General features: G+C 36.4%; 1 protein-coding gene across 10 annotated transcripts in view; it reads right to left on the bottom strand.

The window, feature by feature from the left end:
• ATF2 (activating transcription factor 2) overlaps positions 1–14,517 on the bottom strand; it is an 81,762-nt gene that overhangs the window by 13,462 nt on the left and 53,783 nt on the right. For 8 of the 10 annotated variants that reach the window (XM_060621776.3, XM_060621778.3, XM_060621781.3 and 5 more), the window contains 2 exons: positions 6,602–6,751; positions 2,191–2,397 (listed from right to left, as the gene is read on the bottom strand). In XM_060621776.3, coding sequence (XP_060477759.3) covers positions 2,191–2,397; positions 6,602–6,751 — 357 coding nt within the window. Of the gene's footprint in view, positions 78–1,680; positions 1,757–2,190; positions 2,398–6,601; positions 6,752–14,517 lie in introns of all 10 variants that reach the window. The other 2 variants (XR_013557257.1, XM_060621785.2) reach the window with 2 other exon arrangements.

Below are 14,517 nucleotides of genomic sequence, written 5' to 3'. Positions count from 1 at the left end.
ATTTGTCTCGAATGTTGAATTTTCCAAGGTTTTCTGAAATAACAAAGCACTGTTGCTATTGATAATGGTGATCAGTGCTGCAATACAATTAAGGAAATAGCAATATTTCATTAAAGCTGTTAGTACTACCATACCTTGGGTCACAGCAGAAAACTGGCCCAATCTGAAGTCCAAGAATACCCTGTAGATACCATATATTTCTATACCACTTTAAAGTTTTCAAACATTTTTACTTCTTAAATAGAATAAGCCAAATTAGGAAAATATTGACCAATTTAAGATTTAAAATTTATGTACTTAAAAATTCTTGCACTTATTCTAATTCAAATGATTTATGCAAAAAACCCTCAAGAGAAGTAGGATCAGCAGGCATTATCTCTATTCTATGTGTAAGGCAATGGAGGCTAACAGAGAATGACATGCTTCATGTACAACTAAAAAACAGCCATTCATTTAGAAGAATAATCTTGTTAAGAACAGAAAGGAAACAGATACACCTAAGATCATTTCGTTAATGTAACATATTTGAAACTTTAAATTAGTACCTATAATCTGTTTCATTTTAAGAGGACAGAAAATCATAAATATGTTTTTTTCCTAAAAAGTTATGAAAATAGTTTTAATATGATTTTTATTTTATGGAGAGAGAATCTTTCTTTAAGTTTACTTATTTTGAGAGACAAAGCATGAGTGGGGCAGGGTCAGAAAGGGAGAGAGAATCCTCAGCAGCGCAATCTCTGTGCAGACCCTGCCGGATCCCATGGTTTGTGAATTCATGACCTGAGCTGAAATCAAGGGTCAGGTGCTTAGCTGACTTGAGCCACCCAGGTGTCCCTAGAGGAAGGGATTAGGGGGAGAGGGGGAGGCAGGGAGGGAGAGGGAATGAATCTTAAGCAGGCTCCATGCTTAGCACGGAGCCCAGCACAGGGCTCGCTCCCCATGACTCTGAGATCATGACCTGAGCTGAAATCAAGAGTTGGGATTGAAAATAGTTCTTGACTAAGAATTTACCAGATGATGATAATATATGTTTAAGATAACCTAGTATGTATTTAAAGTCTCTGTGATGTGGTAAATGTTTAGATTTTTTTCTAAATGGTTAAAATGGCTAAAAATAAATTTTTCAAGACAAATTTATTTGTTCTCGAGCTCATTCCATCAACATCCAAAGCACAATAGAGAATTTTAAAAGATGACTGCTTCACATATGAAAAAATTTTTATAAAATTTACGTTAGGTTAAATACTTTGTCTGATGTTAAAAACTTTTTCCAAAGTATTGAAACAGACATTAATACTGGTGACATCTTTAAAGATAGATTTAACAAGAGAGCAAGTCTCCCCATCAATTATGATTATAAAGAAAGATTCGTTTTTAACTGGGAAAGGATGACTCAAAAGACTGACCGGTAACAAGTACAATTCACTGACATCAATTTTCTAGTTGATGCTCATCGTTTTCCCGGAGAATATTCACAACATTAAAACAAAAACAAAAGGAAGAAAGAAAAAAAGAGCATGAAGGAAATCGACTTGGTACCGACACCATCACTGTAAATCTTACCAAAGACTCAACAGGAAAGAGCTTTAAAACCTTTATATCCCATGAGGTTCCTAAGAAACCTGTCTGCGGTGAACTGGCAGGTAGAAATGATTTCTACTGCCACTGGCCATATTGTACCTGTTCTGTGGATAATCAGAGCCCTTCAGTTTCCAAGGCTGTCAATCTGACACCTTTTCCGAGCACTATATTCACTCTAAATAAACAAAACAAAATTTATAATTCAAAGAACAAAAGAAATTAAGAACAAAAAATGCTACTAAAGCAACTTTACAGCTGTGACAGAAACCAAAAAATAAGAAAAATGAAATACCAGTGGTATTTTAAATTTCAAGGTTCTTTGTTTGAACTTTATACCACAACTTTATAAAGTTTAAGCAAGATAGTTTTGGTACTTTTGTATCACACAAGAACTTATATTTAACATTTCTTCATAGTGTCAGTGTTTAAAATGTTATAATCCTTCATCTCAGTATTCAAATAGGTTTATAAAACTATGCTTTAACTACAGATTCCACACACACCCAATATTGTGTGCTAAAATGTCTGGATGGCTAACTGGAAAAAATAGGGAAGAGCTAAGTTCACAATTACTAAAAATAAGACAACATTTACATATATGCACCTTACCTGCAGTTGACCGTTTAATGAACTCAAGTCTTCTGCTTTCTTCTCTAAAGACTGAACCCAGACTTTCCTTTTTTGTCGGCATCTTGATGCTGCTGCTCTATTTCGCTCTAGAAATTTCCTCCTTTTTTCATCAGGATCTTCATTAGCTGCTCTTCTTCGACGACCGCTTGTATTTTGGGTCTGTGGAGTTGTGTGAGCTGGAGAAGCCTATAATAAACACAAATGGAAGCTTTTTATGTTTGTAGCTGTGAGCGAGAACATAGGCAGTAAAGGGTTGCTACTATATTTTCTAAGTCTCATTGTATATTATCAATATTTAGGGGTGACATGAAAATCACCCTGCAGTTTAACGAATTCCTTGAAATAAATAAGCCCTGCTAAAAAAATAAGATTCTCACTTTTTCACTACCATAGTGACTATATTTAAAGTTTGTATAACATTTCCATTTATACAGAAATAATGTGGAAAACTTGAAAACATAATACAAATGAACACGTATAGATCTTGTGTTTTTCCAACTTTTTTTTTCAATATCTGAAGTTTATTGTCAAATTGGTTTCCATACAACACCCAGTGCTCATCCCAAAAGGTGCCCTCCTCAATACCCATCACCCACCCTCCCCTCCCTCCCACCCCCCATCAACCCTCAGTTTGTTCTCAGTTTTTGAGAGTCTCTTATGCTTTGGCTCTCTCCCACTCTAACCTCTTTTTTTTTTTTTTCCTTTTTCCTTCCCCTCCCCCATGGGTTTCTGTTAAGTTTCTCAGGATCCACATAAGAGTGAAAACATATGGTATCTGTCTTTCTCTGTATGGCTTATTTCACTTAGCATCACACTCTCCAGTTCCAGCCACGTTGCTACAAAGGGCCATATTTCATTCTTTCTCATTGCCACGTGGTACTCCATTGTGTGTATAAACCACAATTTCTTTATCCATTCATCAGCTGATGGACATTTAGGCTCTTTCCATAATTTGGCTATTGTTGAGAGGGCTGCTATAAACATTGGGGTACAAGTGCCCCTATGCATCAGCACTCCTGTAGCCCTTGGGTAAATTCCTAGCAGTGCTATTGCTGGGTCATAGGGTAGGTCTATTTTTAATTTTCTGAGGAACCTCCACACTGTTTTCCAGAGCGGCTGCACCAGTTTGCATTCCCACCAACAGTGCAAGAGGGTTCCCGTTTCTCCACATCCTCGCCAGCATCTATAGTCTCCTCCAACTTTACTTTTTAACATCATGGTATTATACAATCCTTTGAAAAACTGTGAAGTACTAAAGGAAAAAATTTAATAACTTACTTAAATTCACTATGAAAAAACCGTTTTCTTACTATTTTTGAAGTAAAATTTTAAAAATAAAAAATAGTAAAATTTTCTTTTAAAAATTGGTTTCTCTAAAATTGAGGAGTAAAAGTACAGTAGTGCCCCTTATCAGTAGGGGATGCGTTCCAAGACTCCTGTGGATGCCTGAAGCCACGGAGAGTAGCAAACCCAATATATACTACGTTTTTTCCTATGAATATATACCTATTACAAGGTTTAATTTATAAATTAGGTATAGTGTGAGATCAAAAATAACTCATAATAAAACAGAACAATTATAACAATATACTGTAATAAAAGTTATGTGAATGTGGTCTCTCTTGCTTTTAAAATATTCGTACTATACTCACCCTTCTCGTGATGATACGAGATAAAACGTTTATGTGATGATGTGATGTAAGGTGGATGATAAAGACACTGTGGCATAGTGCTAGGCTACTAGTAATGAGCCTTCTAGCAATCTGTCAGAGGGAGGACCATCTTCTGAGCCATGGCTGACTGTGCGTAACTGAAAGCACGAAAGCTAAACCGTGGGACGAGGGAACTACTGGATATACATAGTTTGGTACACTCCGCTTTCCTTCAATTTGTGAAATTTAGGGTCAGGTTCACATGATTATTAATGTTCATCTTCCTGGTGGGCAGAATCTCACGGGAGTCTAAATTTTAATTTTAACTGGTTCCCCTTGCTCAACGGATCTGCCTAGTTATCTAAGATCAGCCAGGGACAGAAATTTTCAGTCAGTCACTAGTGATACTGTCTAGTATCTGGGGCTATAGAACGATAAGCATTTCCAAGCCTTTCTTAAATCCCAAAATTGTGCCATGGAACACCTGAACTTGGGAGACAGGAAACAACGAACCCCTGGAAATAGTGCAAAGGAAATAGCACTTTGTGACTACAGGTACATGACCCAAAGAAGCCTGAAAACAATCTTTTTGCCTAATATGAATTACATTCCAAAATGGGGTGAATAAATAAAATTTCTACCTTCTAATCTACATAATAAGCAATAATCTTATATATAAGCTCAATCAAGGTAAGCTCTGCAGGGAAATCATCAAACTACTTCTCACTCAACAAACTCCAAAACCACAGGTTCTCATTTAATTTCTTTTCCAAATAACTAGCATTAAAAATTATGAGGGTAATTTAACTTATACTGTATTTTAATTGTAATAAAGATTAAGTATTAAATTAGATCATTTATTTTACGTACATAATCGCAAGTTAATCTTTTAGAAAAATATTCTATGGCTGGTTTCAAGAATGGCAACCTTGAAATATTTTCTTGTCTTCATCCTCTTAACTTATTGATAATAGCAGGTTTTTTCTTTTACTCATTTGGCTGAATAGGAAAGAACAGGTTTGTTTGTTTTTTTTTAAATTTACAAGTCAGTTATTACAGCAAAGGCTAATCACAAGTATTAGAAGCAGAAACTAATACAGAGTTACATTTGTACATTTTTACACCTCACAATTTAAGGCTACTTAAAAGCATATACTCCTCCTTCTCTCCTTTCTTTCAGTGATCCATTCATTACACATCATTAAAAAGAACACAGGAACTATCCTAGAAACTAGAAATACAATAGTAAACAAACATAAAGTCCTGCCTTATGAAGCTGTCATCCAATATGATATAAAGATACAAATAAAAATTAGATCCAGGGAAATAATGGTTAGCTTTATATAGAAATTATATAAAAATTTATATTTTTATAGTTATATAGAAGTTATATAGAAATTATTATACAGAAGTTATATAGAAATTATATATTCATTTCTTTTAAATAAACTTGGAGGATGTAAAAACCACACAGAGCTTGCAGACGATACAAAAAAACAGCCATGGGTGGATTTGGCCCATGAGTCCGTTTGCTAATGTCTGAATTATGACATTAAAACACACCCACTTATTTACCTTCTCTCTTGGCCCCTATGTTGTTTAGTCGATAACTACCATAACTACATTCCACTTTAAGTTTTGTAAAAATAAAATACAGCTATCTAAAAACTTATGCTTATGAGGCAATCTAGAACTTGCCATTTACCTGTTTAATAGCAAAGTTTTGCTTTTTAATGCCAATGCTAATACTGTTGAAGTATCTCTTAAGATAAAAGTTCTAAATAGAGTTCTGAAACATTTAACAGAAATAGTTACCCTTCCATGTAGAAATGCACTGTAGACATAACAGACCTATCAACCATCTGATAGGCAGTCACAAACTACAGATAAATGAAAAGGACCTCTGGTATAAACAGTGTCCATAAAGCATATATATCTGCTCCTTTGGTAATGTCTCTCACATTTTAATTTAAGAATCATTTGACTGGGGTGTCTGGGTGGCTCAGACGGTAAAGTGTCCAACTCTGGCTCAGGTCATGATCTCACACAGTTCGTGAATCCCAGCCCCACATCGGGCTCTCCGCTGTCAGCATGAAGAGCCCGCTTTGGATCTTTGGTCTCCCTTCCCTCTCTCTGCCCCTCCCCAGCTTGCTCGCACCGCGCTCTCTCTCTCTCTCAGAAATAAACAGAAACATTAAAAAAAAATCATTTGATATATGCCAGTAATCTCATAAATACAATCCACAAAAAATGAGTTAAAAAGCGTCAGTGGAGATTTGTGCTACGTCAGACCAACATACATAGACAAAAGCATTTACAGGGTGTCCTGAGCAGTAATAATTGCTCGACTATTTTAATTATTTACTTATTTATTTTCGGGTGTCAATACTTTTTGAGAGACAGCATGGGTGCAGAGGAAGGGCACAGGGATAAGGAGAGAGAGAATCTTAAGCAGGCTTCACACTCAGCGTGGAGCCTGATGCGGGGCTAGATCTCACAACTATGAGGTCATGACCTGAACTGAAATCGAGTTGGACACTTAAATGACCGAGCTACCCTGGCACCCCTGGGTGTGAATACTTTTACACTGAACTACCTTTCCTAATGTTTTTGGTACCCTTTTGAAATATGACCAGAAGTAATTTTTTCAAAGTATATAGTTTAAGTTTCCTTTAAGTTACCCCGTATTTGTTTTTTAAAGGATAACAGAGTGTAGATTATAAAAACAACACACATACCGGAGTTTCTGTAGTGGATGTGGCTGGCTGTTGTAGGGACTGTGGTCGAGATTCCTCTGACTGAGTTCTAACCAATCCACTACCATGACCTTTGACAGTATCACCATTGGTAACTGGAGGATGTTGCTGGGTCAAAGCAGCTTTTAATCTCTGAAATGCAGACATCAATTTAAAAAAAAAAGTTCCCTGCTTTCCACTCAAGTCCAACTCCCAAAGTATTCTTTAGTTAACCAAAAAAAAGTATTTGTTAAGAAATGCATTTGGCTTTAAAATTAGTTTTATCATTACAAATAGTAAGACAAACACTCTGGAAAGCTTTCCTGAGTCTTTCTGAGTACTACTATAGGATTTAATACTTTGCTATCCTAATCAATTTTGAGGAAGGAGTGAAAAACACCGTTAACTGAAAATAACCAGTTCCGTTCAACTAAAATAAATAAGTTAATTATGTACACTGTCACCTATTTTCTTGCCCTTCATTCCTGAATCTCCATCTTTTTAGGCTCTCCTAGATTCTTAAACCTAAATCTCTTCCAAATTTGGGCCCACTTTGGACAACCGGGCTTATTTGGACAATGACCTGATGTTGCATTTTTTAGGCCACTATATTGACTGTCAGACTGAACCTCCTCCTAGAACCTATAGCTAGGTTTGCCTCCCGTAGGTCTTCCCTGTCTCCAGTAAGAAGGTTTAGTTTGAAGTCTATCCCCTCTACTATGTTCCATTTGCCATTTCACTGAATTGCATCTGACCCACTGCCAGGGTATGAGTAACCTAGGGTCAGAAGGAGGCCTTAGACACTTACGGCTACCTCTTAATAAAAACACAATCTGCATAAAACTTACTATTCTATCAGCAAAAGTGTATCATATGTGAATATCTTAGTTCCTCAAACAGTAAGCTCTTTCAAGAGCAGAGATTTCCTTACATTTCTTTGCATCCCTTTTAAGCGACTGGTACACGGATTTGCTACATGGGTGAACAACAAATGTATTTGTTAACTGAGAGAAATTGGATTCTTTGGCAAAAATGGCACAAGCAATATCTGGGGTAGTTTTATTGTTAGAATCTGTAAATATGAAATAATTAGCACAAGATAATCATACCATAATATCTTAGCAATGAAAGGCACCTGAGAGACCTGGGATTATTATTGTTGATATTGTTCTCAGTAACAGTTGTAGTCCTTAAGCCCAGAATAAAGTTTCATTATCTGTGGGGGAAGGAGGCTACAAAATTGATATGAGAAATGTGTTGCAGTCTATCCAGTGCTTTCCAAACTTCCCAGAAGTCATAATTGGCTGGGTGCTAAAAACAGATTTGTACCCACCTTTCTCTCTCCCTTCCTTGCCGATGGCAGGGAGGAGTGGGAAAGAGAGAAGAGCTTTTGAAAAGCACCCAGGTGATTCTAGGACAACTGCTTTCATTTACTCCAAAAAGAGCAACTTAGCAAATTATACAGCTATCCCAAAATTTGTAGTTTATTTTCATCTATGTGTATCTACGATGCCATCTACAAGTGATCCAGACCCCTGAAAAAACTGAAGCATATATGAAAAGGTCCACCAAAATTTCCCTTGAGGCAATAACTATATCTAGACAAGTGTTACTGGACATTTTCTCTCTACTGCTAATCACTGTAGATGCTGGGTATGATTTTAAAAATAAGCCAACAGTTTAAAAATAAAAGTTTACTGGGGTAGAAGTTATACATCGTAAAATGAAGTCTTTTTTGTGCATAGTCCTATGAGTTTTAACAAGCACATACAGTCAGTCATGCAACCACCCCCTACCATCAGAATACAAAACAGTGCTATTATCCCACCAAATTCCCTCATGCTCCATTCCTGTCACTCTTCCTCCCACCCCCAGTCCTTAGAAACCATTAATCTGTTTTCTGATCCCCAAAGTTTTGCCTTTTCCAGAATGTCATATAAATGGACTTATACAGTGTTACAGCCTTCTGAAATCTGGCGTCTTTCTTTTAGCATAATGTACTTGAGATCCATCCATGTTATCAGTATTTTTTCACTGAGTTTCTAACAGGACAGTGTTCCTATTTTACAGATTGGGAAACCAGAGATCATTTGCCCAAGGTCGTCTTAGTAGCTAAGACACATGAAATTGAGACACTCAACTGAAGGGATAGTATGGAAGTGGATGGATTAAACCAAAATGAGGTAAGTGATCAAAGGAGTAATTGGCTCCAACCAGTAGGACTACTTAGGCTAAATGGTAAAGAACTCAAAGTAGAAAGGAGTTTGAAAGTATAGGTCAATATAAATAGAAGGAGGAAAATCTGGGGAGGTGGTCAGCCTGCATAATTATATCTTTTAAAAACAGAAATGTTACACATCAAAATAAAAGAAATAGTACCTAGTCTATAGTGTTAGGTTAGGGCTTTCACTTCTAGATATAAAATGTACATAAATCTAGGTAGTGGTTGAGATGTGAAGCTTGGTAAATTATGTGTTGGTAAAACATTTTGAAGTCCTTAGGTAGAAAACATCATAGAACTGAAGAGCATTTAAAGTTTTATAGTGAAGAGCTTAACTCTTAGAATTAATGAAATACAGTAACTGCACATAGGGGAGTCTGAAGTACATAAACATCACTCTCTTGAATAATCTTTAGTAGGGCAAGTTACTACCTTATAGAGCACTTAAAAGCAGCATCAGTATTCATTCATTATCCTCTCTTGACTGCCCCAGTGTATACAGTACTCACCCAGTGAGGAAGCTCTAATGTTTGCTCCATGCTGTTACATTGATTACAATGGGTCTGACTTAGAAAGTGTGCCACTGGGTACAGAATTTAAGAAAAAGATTTTCAAGGGTTAACACTGTTCTGAGCTGCGTGTGTGTGTGTGTGTGTGTGTGTGTATATATATATATATATATATATATATGTTGTTTTTTTTTTTAAACAGCAATAAAAATACATGTGTGCTAAAAAAAAATTAGAATGGGTTAGGTGAAAAAAGTTGTCACTAAACAGAATTCATAAAAATTTTATAAGGATTTTCTATAATCCACCCAAATATATTTGCTAGAGACATCTTAAATAATGACAAATAGTCTGGTTCAAAATTATTTATTTTAAAATAGAATTTTGGAACTAGCAGATATATTGATAATTAGTCCAATCACCAACTTACAGATGAAGGCCCAAAAAATGAAGTTACTTCCCAGAATCACAGTTAGTTAGAAGCAGAGTGACCAGAAATTCTGTTGACTCCTAATTCGTTGAACATGTTTTAGACAAAAGTTTTGCCAAACTAGAGTTTTTGCCTAATATTAACTATTTTAGATATATTAGCAATCAAGAAGAGTATCAGACATTGGCCAGCTCATTTCTCTCCATATGGATATTTAATATAAGTAAATGAAAAGACTGAGTACTCAAAGAAATTCAGTAAGATCCATAAGGTCTGTATTCTCCAACATGTCCAATTAAAATAAAGCTTGAGCAGAATTTTAAACTAGAGGCACTGTTTGAAAGGAAACTAAAATATCTTTATTACTCTATTTCTAAGCAGACTAGTGTTTTAATATTTGGAATTAATTTTTAGCAATGTAAAATTCAACTACTATATTGAAACTTTTTTTCTTAGATATAAAATGTGTCAATTAAAGGATGATTGCTTTGTTGTGCTGGCCAATACAACTTACTCATTTTAAGAGATAATCTCCTAAAAATAATTTGCTTTTCAAATTCTATGTTATATTTCACATTCCTGGAAACAAATTTTATCACATCTGTCAGAACTTAGTAGGAGTAAACTACTCCATCATAGTTCAAAGAAAAAACATAATGTTCTCTAGAAACAATTTATGAAAAAGTCAGATCCATATTTCATATGTGCCACAAAAGCTCATCAGAGTAATAACCCTCCTTCTCCTGGGTGTTATCCTACCATCTGCTGCTCTATTACTTATCTTTATTTTGCAACTAATTAACAGCATAATCTTCTAAATTCAGCAAGTTAATTATCATTATTGTGGTCTTTGCAGCATCATCAGTCCTCATGAAGTCTTGTCTCCCCACCCCCAGAGAACGTATGAAAATGAAGTAGGTTGGGAGAGAGTCTGTTTCTTTGGAGTGGGCTCATTAGGTGTTTGCTGATTAGCTTGGCATGCAGAGGCAGGTCAGAAGAATTCTGCTGAACATGAGGTTCCATGCAGGGCCCAACTAAGTTAATGTAGGTTTCTGAACATTTGCCAAGATGCCCTCTGTCAGCTCTCGGTAGAAACCCCCTGCAGAAAACCTACTGGCTTCCCACCGTGTGCAAAGTTATTTCTCAGTTTGTCACACAACACTTCAAGGAAGGATTGTGAAGAATGCTACCTAAATACTTTATTAAATCTTCTTAACAAAGCTCCTAGACAATTAACATTGTCTTATTCAGACACATTACCTTTTAGTTACAAATATTAGGTAAGAAAGTTGTTTTAGTAGAAGAGTAACACACATAGCAAACACCTACAGTTTACTTGCTTAATGCCAAAACTCCTAAATCTAAATGTGGGGAGGTCCATTGCAATTCCATGGAAGACAGTAGATCCTAGGAATTTTTTTATAATATTAAAAAATACTAGATAATTTTGTATTTGTGAATCCCCACTTACATTTCTTTTTCTTACCACGTTCTTACTTTTCCAAAGACTTAATGTTCTAACAACCAAAAAAACCTTGCTCTGGAGAAATTTCTTTAGCAAAAAAAGGATCCTATTTCAATATTTATAGTACACACAAACAATATGTATTTGTCTTCCTTATATGAGCACTGGGTTTTGAAAATCAGGGCCCCACAAAAGCATTCCTGGCTATCTTCAGATACAAGTAAGTTTCTCTTCAGCTGTAGTGTGCTAGTCATTCTAATGTGTTCCAATGCTATTTCTCCTAATTTTTTTATTTTTTTAATGTATCTTTCACTATGTTTAAAAATTTTTAGTTCCAGTATAGTTAATATACACTGTTCATTTCAGGACTTATATAGTGATTCAACAATTCCATATACTGGGGCGACTGGGTGGCTCAGTCGTTTAAGCGTCCGACTTCGGCTCAGGTCATGATCTCACGGTTTGTGGGTTTGTGTCCCGTGTCAGGCTCTGTGCTGACAGCTCAGAGCTTGGAGCCTGCTTCGGATTCTGTGTCTCCCTCTCTGTCCCTCTCTCCCTCACTCTCTCTCTTCTCTGCCCCTCCCCCACTCACACACTCTCTCAAAAGTAAATAAACATTAAAAAACCCCCACATTTCCATATATTACTCTGTGCTTATCTAGGTAAGCATACTCTTAATTCCCTATTTCACCCATCCTCCCCCCTCCTCTCTGCTAAACATCTGTTCTCTATAGTCAGAGTCTGTTTTCGTTTGTATTTTTTATTTCTTAAATTCCACATATGAATGAAATCATGTGGTATTTGTCCTTCTCTGACTGGCTCATATTGCTTAGCATTATACTCTCCAGATCCTTCACGCTATTGAAAATGGCAAGATTTCATTCTTTTTTATAGCCGAGTAACATTCCATTCTCCATATATACCTCTTCTTTATTCATCTATTGATGGACACTTAGGCTGCTTCCATAATTTGGCTACTGTAACAATAATGCTGCAATAAACACAGGAGTGCATATATATTCCTTTGAATTAGGGTTTTTGTAATTTTTTGGGAAAATACCCAGTAGTGAGATGACTGGATTTTAGGGTAGTTCTATTTTAATTTTTTTTAACTTTATTTATTTTGAGAGAGCGAGCGAGCGAGAGAGAGCTAGAGAGCAAGCACAAGTGGGGGAGGGGCAGAGAGAAGGAGAGACAAAATCCCATCCACGTCATCAGTGCAGCTTGATGTGGGGCTCGAACTCACAAACCATGAGATCATGACCTGGGCCAAGATCAAGATTCAGACGCTTAACCAAATGAGCCACCCAGGCGTCCCTTTAACTTTCTGAGGAACCTTCATACTGTCTTTCACAATGGCTGCACCAGTTTGCATTCCAGCCAAGTGCATGATGCCTCCCTTTTTCCCAACATCCTTGCCAACTCTTGTTTTTCTTTTTTTGATTTGAGCTTTTCTGACAGGTGTGAGATGGTATCTCAGTGAGGTTTTGATATGCATTTCCCTGATAACTGATTTTCATATATCTGTTGACCATCTGGATGTCTTCTTTGGAGAAACATCTGTTCATGTCTTCTGCCCATTTTTAATTGGATTGTGGTTTTTTTGGTGTTGAGTTGTGTTAAGTTCTTGATATACTGTGGATACTTACCCTTTATTGGGCACATTATTTACAAGTATCTTCTCCCACTTGGTACGTTGTCTTTTTGTTTTGTTGATTGTTTCCTTTGCTGTGCAGAAGCTTTTATTTTGATGTGCTTCCAACAGTTAATTTTGCTTTTGTTCCTCTTACCTCAGGTGACCTATCTAGAAAGATGTCATTATAGCCGATGTTAAAGAACTTACCGCCATACTCTCTTCTAGGATTTTTATGGTTTCACTTCTCACAATGAGGTCCTTAATCCATTCTGAGTTTATTTTTGTATATAGTGTAAGAAAGTGGTCCAGTTTCAGTCTTTTGCACATAGCTGTCCAGTTTTCCCAACACTGTTTGTTGAAGAGACTCTTTCCCAATGCATATTCTTGTCTCCTTTGTCAGATTAATTGACCATATAATTGTGGGTTCATTTCTGGGCTCCCTATTCTGTTCCATTGATCTAGGTGTCTATTTTTGTCAGTACCATACTGTTTCGATTACTACAGCTTTGTAATCTGAAGCCTGGAATTGTGATACCTCCAAGTTTTGTTCTTTTTCAAGATCGCTTTGGCTATTTGGGGTCTTTTGTGGTTCCATGCAAATTTTAGGATTGTTCTAGTTCTGTGAAAAATGCTGTTGGTATTTTAATAGGGATTGCATTACATCTGTAGATTGTTTTGGGCAGTATAGACATTTTAAACATATTTGTTCTTCTAATCCATGAACATGCAATGTCTTTCCATTTCTTTGTATCGTGTTCAATTTCTTTCATCACTGTTTTACAGGTTTCAGAGTACAGGTCTTTCACCTATACTCCTTATTCCTAGGTATTTTATTACTTTTCGTGTAATTATAAATGGGATTGTTTTCTTAATTTCCCTTTGCGCTGCTTCATTATTAGTGTATAGACATGCGATGGATTTCTGTATATTGATTTTGTATCCTGTGAACTTACTGAATTCATTCATTAGTTCTAGTAGTTTTTTTGGTGGAGTCTTTATTTTTTTAATGTTTATTTATTACTGAGAGACAGAGACAGAGCCCAAGCATGAGAAGGGCAGAGAGAGAAGGAGACACAGAATCTGAAGCAGGCCCCAGGCCCTGAGCTGTCAGCACAGAGCCTGACGCGGGGCTCAAACTCACAGAGGGTGAGATCATGACCTGAGCCGAAGTGGGACACTCAACCGACTGAGCCACCCAGGTGTCCCTTCTGTGGAGTCTTTAGAGTGTTCTATACAGTATATAGAATCATGTCATCTGCAAACAGTTGAAGTTTTACTTCTTTCTTACAATTTGGGGGACTTTTATTCCTTTGTCTTATCTGACTGGTGTGACTAAGACTTCCAGTATTATGTTGAATAAAACTTGTCTTCTTCCTGACCTTAGGGGAAAAGCTTTCAGTTTTTTACCATTATGATGTTAGCTGTGGGGTTTTCATATAAGGGCTGTATTATGTTAAAGTATGTTCCCTCTAAACCTAGTTTGTTGAGGGTTTCTATCATGAATGGATGTTGTATGTGGTCATATTTTTTTCTGCATCTATTGAAACAACCTTATGGCTTTTATTCTTTCTCTTACTGATGTGATGTATCATGTCGATTGATTTGTGAATATTAAACCACGCTTGCATCCCTGGAATAAATCCTACTTGCTCATGGGG

The sequence above is a fragment of the Panthera onca genome, chromosome C1 (genome assembly GCF_046562875.1).
Source record: "Panthera onca isolate mPanOnc1 chromosome C1, mPanOnc1 haplotype 2, whole genome shotgun sequence".
In the NCBI taxonomy this organism is placed as follows: domain Eukaryota; kingdom Metazoa; phylum Chordata; class Mammalia; order Carnivora; family Felidae; genus Panthera; species Panthera onca.
The sequence above is the reverse complement of the archived record's forward strand: the minus strand, read 5'-3'. Positions and strand labels throughout refer to the sequence as shown.